Raw genomic sequence first — 17,211 nt, forward strand, 5'->3', positions numbered from 1 at the left:
CCTAAGCCTTCGTACAAAAGATCTCACATATAGATCAAATATTCTTTGTACATACGGGGGTCCCAAAGCTTTGACTTAAAGAATGCTTCACGAGCTTCTAAGACATCATCAAGCTTATTGCCAACTAACTCTCCTAGTAATAATTCAAAAAATATCCGTGCAGGGTCTATAGATCCTATGCAATGGCGACTTTTACCTGTGGATACATGGATGTCCACCAATGCTTGATTCCACTCACAAAGCCATGTGTGATAGCATTTAGTATATCAATTATGTTGGGTTGTGGTTTGTCGACTATCTTTTGGCCTGCATATGCATACATCATGTAAATTAGCAGTTTTATCTCTTCTAGTGTTTTCCCATCAATGGACCAGAAAGAAAATGAGCCAACTTTCTCTGAGACGCCAATCTTCTTATAGAAGTTGTTATGGGATGTTTTCCTATGATTCACACCTATTAATCCTCACAGGTCCAAATCTCCCACCAACATTCTCCCAGCACAGATGAATGCACATCACTCTTCTGTTATTCCAACAGTCCCATTGAATGCTACTACTTCTGGCTCCACATCTAAAACATCCCATAACAACTTCTATAAGAAGATTAGCATCCCAGAGAAAGTTGGCTCATTTCCTATCTGGTCCATTGATGGAAAAACACCAAAAGAGATAAAACTCCTAATTTACATTATGTATGCATATGCAGACCAAAAGATAGTCGACAAACCACAAACCAGCAGAATTAATATACTAAATGCTATTACAATGGCTTTGTGGATGGAATCAAGCATTGGTGGGCATCCATTCATCCACAAGTAAACGCCATTACGCACGATCCAGACCCTGTACAGATATTTTTTGAATTATTACTAGGAGAGTTAGTCGGCAATAAGCTTGATGATGTCTTAGAAGCTCGTGAAGCATTCTTTAAGTCAAAGCTTTGCGACCCCCGCATGTACAAAGAATATTTAATCTATATGCGAGATCTTTTGTACGAAGGCTTAGGAGCTCACGACAATACCATGAAGGAACACCTTGTTTGCTCCTTCCCAGAGCCCATTCCAATTTATTGCAAACAGAAAATGAAAGCAAAAAACAGAGACTTTACAAAGAGCGTGGCACAGATCATCCAAACCATCGAACAAACAGTAAAAGAAGTTTGTCACTACCAGAAAATGACTCAGTTGAATCAAAGGTTTCCCTAATCCATCTGCAAGCAGGCATATAAGTTTGATATGGATTTTGGCTGTGACAAATGCAGTTGTGACAATGTATCAAGGTACAAACATTGGCATCACAGACATCGCTATCCTTCTAGGTATCACAGAATTTATGCTCATGCTAAATCCTTTTTCAACAAACAAGATGACACAAGGCCTAGATACTCAAAGCATTCAAGAAAGTCATACAAACACTCAAAAGGAAAAGCACACTACAAACAAGAGCATATGAATGAGTCAGAAAAAAAAACTTGAAATATTTCATTTGTGGAAATCCTTCTCATCTGGCGAATAAATGCCCAAAGAAGAAAGAGCAAGCAAATGCCCCCAAGGTTAATATGATGCAACATCGCATTGATTATGATAGTTGTTATTCATATGACAGTTATTCAAATACTGAATACTCTTATGACAGTGAGTACGACATTGATTCTGTTACTGCGACAGAATCATCTGAATCAAAAGCTTCTACATCTAGTTCTTCCCATTCTTGGCATATAGCTGAGGAAGAAGAGCCCGAGAAAGAAGACACATCAGAAGATATTGTTTCTGATGCAACAGAAGTTTCAGATGATAATACAATCATGCCATCCAGATTTCATCCAGTAAATGCTCACAAATCTTATTTTCCAGGAGATAAAAAATAAAAATTTCTGGCTTCAACCTTCAGTTTCTATCCCAAAAATGGGTTTCAAAAAGATTTAAAAGGAAAACAAAATAAGCATGATTCCTTTACATCATCAAACACTTCACACATCCTTTTCCAAAACCTAAAAGAATAAGAATAAAATAAGAAAAGAGTTTTTCTCTAACCCTTATGATTTGCCTAAACCAGGTACTTTGACTCCAGAAACTAAGAATCAGGCAAACATGTTCATTCCACACAAGCTGGAAAGCATGCATCAACCAAGAACTGCATCCCAGTTGTTACAGTCCTTGACACTGACAACCAATGCCACTCAACACGCCGGTGAAGAAATGCTCAAAGCATTTACTCAAATGCAACAAGAAGTCCGGTCATTATACAAGGTATATAGGAGAATCCTTTCTAGTCAAAAAGAACTAGCCAAAGGTACAATTGACATCTTAAGGGAATTACAAGACTTATCTTCTACTTCTCAAGGAAGGCCTTCTCCTACAACTCCAATGAATCAAATCAGATTACACAACGAACGAACATTCAAAGTAAATGCCCTAGATACTGGCGGACCCATTCCCAGGGTATGTATTCAGGTCAAGAACATACCACAGTTTTCTTTGAATGTAGATGCTTTACTTGACACAGGATCAAGTCTCACCATTGCCCCTTTCGAGCTTTTCTCCAAAAAATGCATAAAAGCCACTACACCTATAATAGTGGAGCTCTCAAATAATAAGAAGATTACTCTTATTCATATTACACAGGCATATCTTCATTTTAACAAAATCAAAGTGCCCATTGAAATCCAGCTCATGAGACAAATGAGGTATGGCCTTTTGATTGGTACTGATATCCTACAGCATCTTGTTCCATACACTTCCTGGTCAAATAAATTTGGTATCACCTATAAGAACAAAAAGGCAAAGCTACCTCTACTCCCTCGGATTGGTAGAACAATCTACTCAATCGATGCGACCACTGGACACGACAAAACAGTTGCAAGAGATTTTTGGATAAAGCAAGAGATAAAGAAGCATGAAGAGCAAATCAAAAATATAAAGGACAGACTTCAGCAGTTCATGCATGAGGACCCCATGACGTATAAAGAAAAAAGACAAAAATATGCTATTTCTCTACCCATCCATCCAAATACTATACCAACAAAAGTTGTTTACCAAGGCATGAAAGAAGAAGATCTAATGCTTTGTAAAGAGGAAATACAGTCATTACTAAAAAAAGGGTTGATTAAACCTACGACTTCCCCTTGGGCTTGTTAGGCATTTTATGTCAACAAGCATTCAGAGCAGAAACACGGCAAAAATAGAAAGGTCATCAATTACAAACCTCTAAACAAATATCTTATAGGCCATGGTCACCCTATCCCTCTGAAGAATCTACTGCTCAAGAGAATTAAAAAGGCCAATGTTTTTAGCAAGCTTAACATTAAATCCGACTTTTGGCAACTACCATTAAAAAAGAAGGACATGTATAAAACAGCTTTTTGTATCCCACACGGACACTACCAATGGACAGTTTTTTCCTTTGGCATCAAGGTTGCACCCACTAAATTTCAAGAGTGGACAGATCCGATTTTTGGCAATTTTTCTTTTTGTTTAACATATATAGATGATATTCTGGTGTTTTCAGAAACTATTCATCATCTATCTCAGAATGCCACTGCAGTAGAAGCTGCTAAAATGGTCCTATCATCTACTAAATCCCTTATGTTCCAAACTTCAATTGATTTTCTTGGCATTGAAATAACTCAGGGACAAATTAGACTTCAAGATCATGTCTTGAAAAAACTTGTGGATATGCCAGATACCCTAACCTCAGTAAAACAATTACAGCAATTTCTCGGTTGCCTAAATTCGGTAAATTCATCCGCACTCAACATTGCCACATATACAAAGGACCTATATCCCCTATTAAGGAAAGATAAGTTTCAGTGAAAACACATTCATACTTTGGTTGTACAACATATTAAAAGCCTAATTAGCAATCTTCCCCCTTTAAGATTGCTCTCTGGTCCTTTGCTCATCCTATATACGGATGCATCCGACTCATGGTGGGGAGCTTGTCTTTGTGAAGAAGAACAAGAACCTACAACATTGTACCCATGCAAATATACTTCAATAATTAAAGCCATTAAAGCTTTTAGGTTCTTTGTGGAATTTGTTCCTTTCACCATCAGAACTGATTTAAAACATGTACCAGGCTACTTAACCAAAAAGGCACCCAATGAAATAGAGAACAAAAGGTTACTTCGGTGGTCATTATTATTTGATGCTTTGGATGTCACATTCGAGCATATGCCGGGAATCCAAAATACTGTGGCGGATTTACTTTCCCGAAAACCACCCTGACAAGGCCACTCAGACATGTTGTACAATATTCCTTTTCCTTTTTGCAAAGCCTATTTCTTTGTTCCCACCTAAAGGCATCAATGTAACTTTATAAGATTTCCCCCCGCTCCAAGCTATCGCGGGAAAAAGTTTTTGCCTCTCTCAGTTTGCCTATATAAGGCTCTCATTGTAACTCATTGTAACATAACACAACAAGGAATACATATCCAGAGAGCAAGTTTCAAGCAATTACAAGTCTAATCAGTTTTCGCCTTGACTCTTAATCTTCATCACTGCATACTGGCTTGACCCTGCATCGCTCATCTATACTCATCACTCGTCTGTACTGTGTTTTCGTCTGTTTTGTGCTACTTCCGCTGTGTACTCTGGTGAGTTGGTATCAGAGCCGAGTTTCATTCCTCTACTTGAGTGAAGTAAGGTAGTAAGTGACATTACGAGGCATAGCTCATTGTGAGGCATTGAGGCTTTGTGTTGCCGTGTTGCCGTTTCAAGCATCTCCGTCCTCTTACATCCAATAAACCCTTTAATGGCTTCCAAGCAAGTTGGAAATGCTCTCCTCTGCATTCAAGCATCTCTCCGAGCGGTACAAGTCGCTAGGTAACTCTACCATCATTGTTGACGAGACTCAACCAAGTTCAAAGTGGATCTTGCCAGAGATTGGTGCATCTCAAATTTATGGAGAAAACGGAATCTTCAAGTTCAAGGCATCTACCATGTTTATAGAAGACCAAGGTATTTTAACTATTGGGGACTCTCTCTCAAAAGATCAGTATGTTAATCTGTTGTCTTTAGTTTATCCCAAAATCCAAAAGCAACAAAATAAAAAAGAATATCCCTACTTACATCTAGGATATATTGCTATAGGAATCATCCCTATGTTCCGAAAAGAAGTAAATGCATCCTGCATGGCAGCAGTCTTAGATACTCGCTATTTAGAATTACAAGATATGATTGTAGGCGTTGCAGTCTCACCTTGTCAAATGGCCCAATATTTTTTGAACTTAGACCTAATTATGTGATAGCCGTAGATGATCCTTCTCTCTCAGGCCTTCTTATGCTACATATTCGAACCATAGGTTTGCAAATGACAGCATCCTCTACACATTTAGCTATCCAGTACAGAATGGTATATGTCCTTAGCTATATCAAGGGTAATTGAAGAAGTTAATTCTTCAACTGATAAAGGCTAGACCATCATTATGAAATCTGATGAGGTCACACAAAGGTTCTTACCTGACTATGTAAACTGGTCACAAATAGAGCTACCTACAGAATGGCAGCTTGATATTAGTTCCATTAGGAAAAAGGAATTACTTTCTCCTAAGATTATCAAAGTTCATAATATAAAGGAAAAAACACTATTACTCCCACAAAAACAGTCACTGCCAAATCCTCCTCAAGAACACCCAAAGGCCGTGATACAACCACAACTCAAGGTTTCCCCCTCACAGAGAACAAACCTTCTCAAATTTCACACTCAACCTTGCTCCCATGATCAAGTGGTACATGGAGTTTGTCAACATTGCAAGAAGCTTATTGAACAACCTTCATCCTCTAGCCTTAATGTCATTCAGACTTTTGAATATGAAGAGAATCACTATAAGACAGCCCCTTATCTACGCCCTTAGAATGATAATTCTTGGACAGCAGAATTACAGGCAACCAATTCGACACATTTGGCCCTTTCAGGACTCATAGACAAGATGGACTCTCTCCAGCACATTGCAGATCAATTGCTTGTCTTATGTCAACAGATATAGAAAAGTACTATTGTAAAGCCAGCTACTAGTGTTTCTTCGGTAGTAGTACCCACACCAAGTATGGCAACAGACTGGTCCACATTTTCTAACAAGAGGCTACACAAAGGGTGGACATCACACTTTTCCTCTCCAGCAATTGGTGCATTATTGAATATGCATATCTCCAGCAAAGGAAAAGAAAAAGAAATTATACCTACAGGCAAAGGTACCTCCACTACTACTGAAAGTCCTAGAACACCTATACTTCTTGAAAGTGATTTGCTATGCTATGAAAATCTACAAGATATCTTGCAACAAATCCAAGACATCTATTGTAAGCCCACTGGATCGTGGTCACAGACCCCAAAAGAACCCTCACTGTTGCAGAAGCCAATCCAGCCAGGATTAACAGCATTAGAACTGTCAGAATATTTGGAATTCATGTTCCCAGATTGGTCAGAGTCTGACTATAAATTAGCTTTTGATGACATTGATCTTGACTTGGAAAAAATAAAAAGAGTAAGAGAAGAAAATCTGGTTCTTGAAAACATGCCCATATGTATAGACCCTAAAGAGCAGGATAATTAAGACCTTACCAGACATGTCTATAACATGCTCAACTCTCGATATTTAGGTGAGAGTATAGAACAAATCCCACCAGATCTACCACCTGTAGAAACACCTACATGGTATGCTCGGGATCAAGCTTATTTCGAGGAAAGAATAGCCTATACCCTCACATCTTCAGATGAAGATGGTGATAGTGTGATTGAGGAAAAATTCACACCTATTAATCCTCACATGTCCAAATCTCCCACCAGCATTCTCCGAGCACAAATGAATGCACATCACTCTTCTGTTATTCCAACAACCCCATTGAATGCTACTACTTCTGGCTCCACATCTAAAACATCCCATAACAACTTCTATAAGAAGGTTGGGGTCCCAGAGAAAGTTAGCTCATTTCCTATCTGGTCCATTGATAGGAAAACACCAGAAGAGATAAAACTGCTAATTTACATGATGTATGCATATGCAGGCCAAAAGATAGTCGACAAACCACAAACCAGCAGAATTGATATACTAAATGCTATCACACATGGCTTTGTGGGTGAAATCAAACATTGGTGGACATTCATTCATCCACAGGTAAAAGTCACCATTGCACACGATCCAGACCTTGTACATATATTTTTTGAATTATTACTAGGAGAGTTAGTCGGCAATAAGCTTGATGATGTCTTAGAAGCTCGTGAAGCATTCTTTAAGTCAAAGCTTTGCGACCCCCGAATGTACGAAGAATATTTAATCTATATGCGAGATCTTTTATACGAAGGCTTAGGAGCTCATTACAATACCATGAGGGCAGCGTGATGAGATATGGCCTGGATGACCACAAGTCCAACATGAGATTGGATCCTGGCTTGGTCCTCCAAAGCCTCTACCTCTTCCTCTGCCCAGTGCCATCACTGGTACCGGTCGATTGTCCTTCATGACTGGATTGCCTTCCTCGTCATAGGAGATGTATGGGTTCATGTAGCTTTCTTTTTCACTAGGTTCTTCCACATAGTGAACAGGAGCGTCACTCAGTGGTTGGGTTACGTAGGGTCCTGGTGGTCTGGGTATGCCTGTTGGGTTCATCTCTAGCCTAGGGATGGCTAGTCTTGCATCATTTGGTACTGGAAGCGCCAGCTCGGCTCCCCTGGCAAGGAAGTTAGATGGCCTGTTGCCTAGAATCAAAGGTTTCCCCAATCTATCTGTAAGCAGGCATATAAGTTTGATATGGATTTTGGCTGTGACAAATACAGCTGTGACAATGTATCAAGGTACAAACATCGGCATCACAGACATCGTCATCCTTCCAGGTATCACAGAACTTATGCTCATGCTAAATCATTTTTCAACAAATAAGATGACACAAGGCCTAGATACTCAAAGCATTCAAGAAAGTCGTACAAACACTCAAAAGGAAAGGCACACTACAAACAAGAGCGTATGAATGAGTCAAAGAAAAAGGAACTGAAATGTTTCATTTGTGGAAGTCCTTCTCATCTGGCTAACAAATGCCCAAAGAAAAAAAAGCAAGCAAATGCCGCCAAGGTCAATATGATGCAACATCACATTGATTATGATAGCTGTTATTCATATGACAATTATTCAGACACTGAATACTCTTATGACAGTGAGTATAACACTGATTCTGTTAGTGAGACGGAATTATCTGAATCACGAGCTTCTACATCTAGTTCTTCCCATTCTCGATATACAGCTGAGGAAGAAGAGCCCGAGGAAAAAGACACATCAGAAGATACTGTTTCTGATGCAACAGAAGTTTCGGATGATGATACAATCATGCCATTGAGATTTCATCCAGTAAATGCTCACAAATCTTATTTTCCAAGAGATAAGAAACAAACATTTATGGCTTCAACCTTCAATTCCTACCCCAAAAATGGGTTTCAAAAAGATTTAAAAGGAAAACAAAAGAAGTATGATTCTTCTAAATCATCAAACACTAAGACACTGACACATCTTCTTCCAAAACCAAAAAAAATAAGGATAAAATAAAAAAAGAGTTTTTCTCTAACCCTTATGATTTACCTAAACGAGATACTTTGGCTTGAGAAACTAAAAATCAGGCAAACATGTTCATCCCACACAAGCTGGAAAGCATGCATCAACCAAGAACTGCATCCCAGATGTTACAGTCCTTAACACCGGAAATCACTACCACTCAACACGTTGGTGAAGAAATGCTCAAAGCATTTACTCAAATGCAACAAGAAGTCCAGTCATTATGCAAGGTATACAGGAGAATCCTTTCTGGTCAGAAAGAACTAGCCAAAGGTACAACTGACATCTTAAGGGAATTACAAGACTTACCTTCTACTTCTCAAGGAAGGCCTACATTCAGATGTATGTTAGATGCCAAGATTATCTTTCGAGGGAAAGAAATATTTTGTCACCTTTGTCGATGATGCTACACGGAAGGTATGGATTTATCATATTCGTAGCAAGAATAAAGCGCTTGACAAGTTTAAAATTTTATTGGCATTGGGTGAAAATCAAACTAATAAGACACTTAAGTGTATTCGCTCTGACAATGGTGGAGAATATGTGTCCAAGGCCTTTCAGGCATTTTGTGACAGCAAAGGGATCAAGAGGGAGCTCACTGCCCCTCTCATAATCCACCCCAAAATGCAGTTGCAGAGCGTATGAATCGGACCATACAAGATAATGTCCGTACGATACTGTCTCATACTGCATTACCCCATGGTTTTTGGGCAGAGGCTATTATGACAGTCGTACACTTAATTAATCGGTCATCAAACAAGTCTTTTGGGGGGAGGGGCGGGAGGGGAGTTCCCCAAGAAGCGTGGTCGAGCAAGCAACTTTCATATGCTCACCTAAAAGTGAAGTATTTGGCTGTGAGGCTTTTATGCACATTCCTAAAGAAAAACGCAACAAACTTGAGCCAAAGTCCTGTAAATGCACTTTTCTAGGGTATGGTGACGAGGGTGAAATGGGGTATAGATTGTGGGATCTCGAAAAAAGAAAAGTAGTATGCAGCAATGATGTTATCTTCCGAGAAGATCGCATGCATAAACAGCCCGAAAAGACTGAGGAGGTCCGTAGGGTTGTATTCCAGGAAGAAATACCTTTTGGATAGCAAAATGTGCCCGCTGTACAGTAGCAAATACCTGCTCTAAATGAACCTGTAAATGCAAAAAATAATGTTGAAAATGATCAGCCAGCTATTGACCATGTGTAGGAACAACCAAGACAACAAGCTGTTAATACTGATTTGCAGGTTGAAATGCCAGGACAGCATGCTGAAAATGGAAATTTACAAGAACAGCCAACAAACAATGATCATTGGGTTAGGAGATCGTTTAGGGCTACTAGGCAACCTGATAGATTTGTTCCTGGTGCAAACAATGTGGCTGATTATATCATGATGACAGACTCTGGTGAACCATCTTGCTTCAAGGAAGCAATGGACGGACAGGACAACAAGAAATGGTATAAAGCCATGTTGTCAAAAATGGAATCTCTTGAGAAAAATGACACTTGGGACTTGACACAATTGCCCAAAGTGCAGAAAACACTTCCATGCAAATGGGTTTACAAGATGAAGGTCGCTTCTGGTTCCTCACCAAAGTACAAAGCAAGATTGATTGCTAAGGGGTACAAGCAGGAACATGGAATTGACTTTGATAAGATCTTCTCTCCTGTAGTCAAAATGACTACATTGAGAACTATTTTGGGCTTGGTTGCAGCTGAAGATATGGAGCTCATACAGATGGATATAAAGATTGCATTCTTACATGGTGATCTGCATGAAGACATATATATGCAACAGCCTAAAGGGTTTGTGGAAAAAGGGAAAGAGAAGATGGTATGTAAACTCAAAAGGAGTTTGTATGGGCTGAAACAAGCACCAAGAGAATGGTATCATAAGTTTGATACATTCATGCAGTCTCAAGGTTTCCATAGAAGTCAAGTGAATCACTGTTTGTACACTAGGAAGGCAGCAGATGGCAGTCTAGTTATCTTGGTTCTGTATGTAGATGATATGCTGATTACTGACAAGGATACTCATGCCTTGGACTCACTGAAGCAAAGTCTTCATGGCAACTTTGACATGAAGAATCTTGGTAATGCAAATCACATTCTTGGCATGCGAATACTCAGAGATAGGTCAAAAGGATTACCTCCACATGTGAAACTCAGTGCAGAGGACAGCCCTACATCTGATGATGAGAAGGCTGAAATGGCCAAGATCCATATGCTTCAGCTGTTGGCAGTTTGATGTATGCTATGGTTGCTACACGTCCTAACATTGCCTTTGCAATGGGAGTGGTTAGCAGATACATAGCAAACCCTAGCAAAAAGCATTGGGAAGCAAAGAAAGAGATTATGAGATATCTCAAAGGCACAAAGGAGTTGTGCATCTGCTTTGGAAAGCAGAAAGCATCTGTCATTAGCTTTACAGATGCAGACTATGCTGGTCATGCGGATTGCAAAAAGTCCACTTTTAAGTATGTGTTTACTTTCATAGGAGGAGCAGTCTCTTGGATCTCCAGGCTACAAAAGTGTGTTGCATTATCTACTACAAAGGCAAAGTATGTTGCTGCCATTGAGATTACAGAGCTACCTGTTCTCCATTGTGACAATCAGAGTGCTATCATGCTAGCACGGAATCCCGTCTTTCATGCGAAGACGAAGCACATGCAGGTGAAGTACCACTTCATTAGAGATGTACTTGACAACAAGAGCATTGAGCTTGTCAAAGTACATACAGATGATATTCCTGCAAATCTTCTCACAATGGGTCTTCCAGTAAAGTGGTTTGCTCATTGCCGACAGATGATGGGAGTTGGATAGATATATGTATTTCAGCTTTGTACATACCTAGACTTAGCTGATTCTTTTCTCCTCTTAAGGCACATTGCCTTTAGGTGGCAAGTTGTTGGGAATAAAGGCCCTCGTGTCTTTTAATGTGCTCGGTTGTAAACACACCCTTAACATTTGTGCTTACACATATATATCTATCTAAAAACCTAAAGAGGTACACTCGTCATTGTACCCAAAAAATCGTGCACACTCTCTACTCTACTCTCTCTCACTCTTTGTCTCGCTACTACTAACGAACACTAACTGTCTCGATCTTTGTGCCTCCCAGTCACTACAACACATTTGTGCTAGTAATGAAGCTAGCTTTAGGATCGTGGAAAGCGACCAACTGGATGATGCAACTGAAGACAATCTGAATTCTAACTACAAGAGTGTGAATTTTGAAACCAACCTACCTCACTAAACTAGGCAAGAGCACTAGAGTATATGGACATGAGTACAAGGCAATTGGTGGGCAGCACATCGCCAAAAAGCTGCCATAGCCTAGGTATATTACTATCTTGTCTAGCATTATCCATAACGTACTATACGACCTTGTCTTGATTGTGAGCCTCATCCTGGCACTTTTAAAGATAGGTTTTGAGGCGTCCTTATCTTTCATTGATCATCTTGTCATACTTCCAAGAAGTACTCTTGTGCCGATTGTCCTCCTCGTTCTTATATTACCACTTCATATAATATCATTCCAATAGAATTGCTTGTTGATTGAATCGTAATGGATCGCCTTCCTGGACTATGGTGAATTGTTGAAAACTAGCTTTAGAACTTGAAGGGAAAATATTGAATGAACGAGCAACTGGTCGCAAAAAGACTAACCGATGGGGGGAAACCTGAAGGAAGCTGGAGGAGATGCCAACCAGGACGGTGGCAAAAGACCATAGGAGAGCTCCGGTGGCGATCACGGTGGCACGGTCGTGGTGATGTGAGACGTAAGCAGCGATAGGGAAGCAGGCAGCTTGCACTAACGAGCGCAGGAGCGTCAGCGAGCCGAGGAGAGAGGGCGACGCATGCAGGGCAAGCCCAATCTCACGATAAGCTCCCGGAAGCAAGGCTTCGTCGGCTTTCTCCATGATAGACGCTAGGTTCACCAAGACCAGTGTGGCGGTTGCTGATTCCGCCATTGTCCTCCTCCTCCTCCTCCTCCTTCTCTCTCTCTCTCTCTCTCTCTCTCTCTCTCTCTCTCTCTGTGTATCGAGCGCCCGGAAGGTGCTTCCGTGATAGACGATAAGCGGTTAACCAAAACCAGTGTGATGTTGGCTGCCCCTTTCCGTCCCTCTGCTCCCCTCCTCTCACAGGTGATCGTCGGGATTGAGAACATTGTCAGAGATGCAACGTGGCACTCGATAAATGAAAGGGGAGGCTTGAAGATTGGAGTCCTGCCTTGACCTGCTTTGCTTCCACGCGCATCATATACTAGTTTTGTGTTACTAATTTTGTCGAAATTTTTTAATTGAAAAAATGATTTCTTTCAAAATTTATATGCCTTGGTCACGCTTTGCGCACCGCGCAGTGTTATGAAAACAAAGTGTGCTTCACACCCTTAGCCACACTTGACTTTGAAGATTTATATATGTTTCACATAAAAAACAATACTAGGCCATTTATGCCTAGATTCTCCTCGCGCTTTGCATTGGTATTTTCCTGAAGCTTTGCACCAGTTTGAAAGTATGTTTCATGTGGCAAGAATGTTCATGGGAGGTTAATATGAGAAAGATAACTTGCGCTTCTAAAGCTTTGGCAACTTAGACTAATACAATTTTGAATGCACGAAAATGCTAAGATATAGAGATGTGGCACTCACCGATCTATGTGGAGTGAAAGACCAACATAAATAGGATCAAACCTAAGCTATATCTCCAAAGAAACCTTATGACTATTTCTATTCACATTGAGCCTATCTTTGCATGCATATTATCCTCACACGCATTATACATATTTTATTAATAACTAATTGATATATTACTAATTAATAAGTTAAGGCATAATAAACTACATCAAGTTATCAATAACTATAATATATATAATACAATAATCATTAATCCAAATAATATGTGAAATATAATTATACAAAATAATTATTATTTAAAATAATAATACGTTAATTAATAATCTATATTGAAGATATATATTAATGTATATACATAATGCATAATACATATATATATATTAATCTATTTATTAATTATTATATACATAAGAGTGATATATTTATTATTAGCATGTTAATAGTTAATAATTAATATGTAAGCACTTTTATGAATATATAAATAGCTATAATTAATAAATATATTATTAAATTAATGTATAATTATATCATATGTATCCTTATTATTATTACTTATTGTACATATTAGAGATACTAATACACATAATTATAAGTATATGTAAGTATATTAGTTATTATATATTTAAATATATATAATAATCATAATAATATTGATTCGAACACACCGAGCAACCTATCTGATTCCCAAAATCAGACTCACAGACCTGTCCGATTCCCAAAATCGGACTCGAAAAAACCCACCCGGTCTATTGACCACACCTGTCCAATTCTGAAAATTAGACCAACTCCAATCTAACACACACCCATCCAATTGGATGCTCGACCCTGTCTGATCCCGAGAATCTGACATACTACTTTCGTTCGATTCTGAGAATCGGACGAGAGGAAACCAGACACTACTTTGTCCGATCGGACACTCCACCCATCCAATTCCGAGAATTAGATATACCCCGATCGGAAGCTCCACCCTGTCCAATTCCGAGAATCGTACATCCTACAATTGGATCAGGACACTCTAAATCCAGACACGATTGCATTGGACGTCTGATTCCTAGGATCAGACTCCCAAAATCGGACGCACGGAAATCAGACCACCAGAATCGGATCAACTTGAGATGTCCGATCAGACACACACTTGTCCAATTGTGACAATTGGACCCGACTCTTTCCGATCCCCAAAATCGGACACTGGTAAATCGGATGTCCAATTTTCAAAATCTGACACGACTTAAGAATGAAAACCTGGGAATTTGATAAATCTCAGCTCATGTAGATGATGACTTTCAGCATCCTATTGATTATGATAATGATTCGTTAGGCTTTCTTCATGATTATGGGGATGATACCTTGCATTATGGAGGTGTTAACGATAATGCTGATGATCTTTCATTCCCATATGATCCAGGGATTTATATGAATGCATCTATGGATTATGGACGGGATTTATCACATCCTTTTGATCCTAGAGGTTGATTTTGGGATGATTTCATGTGTCTTGGAACAGGAGACAGCTTGTTGTATAGAAATTCTGTGATGAATTAAATTGCCCTGACGCAATCAAAATATGGGTTTGAGGTTACTCCTATCCTATGAAGACCATTTATTGAAGATCCGCTTTTGGAGTTTATCATGGATTATGCAGCCTCTACTCTACCTTCTTACATGTTTCCATCCTTCTTGTCATGTATGAAATTTTGCCCCCCCTATTTTTCCTTTGTAAATACCTTTATGAATTAGGGCATACATGTGTAAAGAAACCCTAATTAGGGTTAGCTAGGGATTAGCTAGGGCTTACCTATAAAAGGATAGCCAGACAAATGTAGCATTATCTCTTGATCATTTGAAGACATCTTGTTCTAGGTAACTTTCTTTCTTGTATTCCATTTTTAGCTATGGCAGCTTGCCATGTTAATGAAGGTTAGTCTCTTTCCATTTTCAGTTTATCTTATTGATTTCCTGTTTCTTTATCCATGGTTGGACATGGAGCTAGGCTATTTAGCAATTTTTCCAGATCTGTCCCTATTTGGAATGCACCCTGTTTATGCCATGTTGCAAATGTTTTTGGTAGTTCATATCCAATTTGAGCTAATACCCAATATCAAGTCACTTCAGTGAGTAGGAGAGAGCTGTAGAATGTTGAAACAGGCGGAATAGCCCCTGCAATATCCAAGATTGAAGCTATTCTTGCTTATGTGAAAACCAAAGAGATAGGCAATATGAAACCAAGTCAAGATTCACTGCTAATGATACCCATTGTCCATAAAAATGCCAATGAATATTTATGTCCTGTCAACCCCACTGCATTACACCTTTGCCCATTCATTCATGTGCCAAGATACATACATTTGCACTAGTATCCAAAGTCATATACATGGCTCAACATTCCATAAGTATACAAATGACCAATATGCTGTACGGATCCAAGTCATCTAAGTCATAAACCAAGTCAACATATCATACTTTCATGATCCCCAATCATATTCCAAGTCATATATGATTCCCATAACCAGCACATCAGTAACTCACAAGCAAAAGTACCCCAAAGCAAAACACATTGTTCATGAAATCTGCTGCATAAATCCACACTGCATTTGCCTCAAGTACTTCTTCGAACAGCTGCTATAAAGTGGAATGAATATATGCTTCTTCTTAGGTGCTTAAGGGTATTCAAATCCTTGATGTCTAACTATGAAAGAAGTCATCAAGAGTACGTAGAATATTTTACTAATGAAGACAGTCTACCTATTGTTCAACAGCCTTTAAACCAAGGATCAATGTGCTGGAATGCTTTGTTTTGAATGTTGTTCTTTCATTCTTTTGACATCTCCAAGTTTCAAACAGCTTGCCACAAGTTGACACAAAGACCACTCCCAAATATACCAAGCTTTTTCTGTATCTTTCAATTTATCAACCATAAGCTGCAATTCATTTTGCACAAGACTACACTCATGTTGTGGTGCATCAGAAGAGGAAGGTAGGTGTAGCATAAATGGATCTTCTCCTACTACTTTGGTGAATCTTCTTCTACTTTGGTGAATCTTGTTCTTTGCAAGTCTTCTTCTCCCAGGTGCGTGTCACCAATAGTTGCTTTCACTTCAAAAATGCCTTCATAGTATGAGCCTCCGATGTCTCCTTCCAGCCGACTTGAACATTCACCACAGTAGCAACATCTGGCAATTCACCGAGGCCAACAAGGCCATGAAAGTTTCTGCTAGGAAAGTCCCAAAGGAAAGAGTCAAGGCAGAAGGGGTTGAAGAGGCTAAAGCCTTCCACTCAACTGAGCCTTTGCTAGGGATTGCAAGGGTAGAGGCTTTTACTGCACATTGATGGAGAATAAGACAATAATACTTGGCCCTTTTCTTCTCCCGAGCCTCTGCATTGGCCTTCTCCACAACGGCCTGCTCATCCCTAGCTCTGGCCTCACTTACAGCTTGTTTGAGATTCGATCATCCACAGAAACAGTCCATGCTTAAAGAACTGAAGCTGCAAAACAGATTTTCTCTGGTTTTTTTCCTTCTTCACTCTCAGCATCCGAAAGGGAACTGCTTGAAATTAGATCATCCATAGCTATACCACAAGGTATTGCACTAATAGATGCTTGACTAGGTGCAAACATCCGGTGATGTTTGCTCTCTTGCTTTTGCTGCTACTGCTTTCGTGAAGTATGCTCACCTTCATGATACACTGATGAGGCTTCTCCCTAAACCAAATGAGACTTCTAAAGAAAATGCAAACAACAGTGTCAAAAGAAAACGAATTGACGAGGACTTAGTAAGAATATTGTGTGCTCCCGTTGAGGCCAACAGGAATGACCATGAGATGGTGCTCCTGTAGTCTCACAGGCATCAGCTTCTCGTCCGTAAGCACCTTGCCCTCATGTCTATGGTTCGTCCACTTAGTCCTGCATGTCAGAAGTCCACAAGGTAAGGTTGTTCCACAAAAGTTGCATAATCAGCGTATTGTCCTTGCATGCTCCCCTAGAGTATCGAGCTCCGAGATTTGCATAATCAGCATATTGTCCTTGTATGCTCCCCTAGAGTATC

General features: G+C 39.5%; 1 protein-coding gene across 2 annotated transcripts in view; it reads right to left on the bottom strand.

The window, feature by feature from the left end:
* Positions 1–12,794, bottom strand: part of LOC148035585 (uncharacterized) — a 41,756-nt gene extending 28,962 nt beyond the window's left edge. Inside the window, exon 1 of one of the 2 annotated variants that reach the window (XM_087677546.1) lies at positions 12,213–12,794. In XM_087677546.1, coding sequence (XP_087533672.1) covers positions 12,213–12,503 — 291 coding nt within the window. In that variant the 5' untranslated portion in view covers positions 12,504–12,794. Of the gene's footprint in view, positions 1–12,198 lie in introns of both variants that reach the window. The other variant, XM_087677548.1, reaches the window with a different exon arrangement.
* Between the last annotated feature and the right edge of the window lie 4,417 nt (positions 12,795–17,211).

The sequence above is a fragment of the Lygodium microphyllum genome, chromosome 5 (assembly GCF_053477565.2).
Source record: "Lygodium microphyllum isolate KBCC chromosome 5, Lygodium_microphyllum_v1.1.10, whole genome shotgun sequence".
In the NCBI taxonomy this organism is placed as follows: Eukaryota; Viridiplantae; Streptophyta; class Polypodiopsida; order Schizaeales; family Lygodiaceae; genus Lygodium; species Lygodium microphyllum.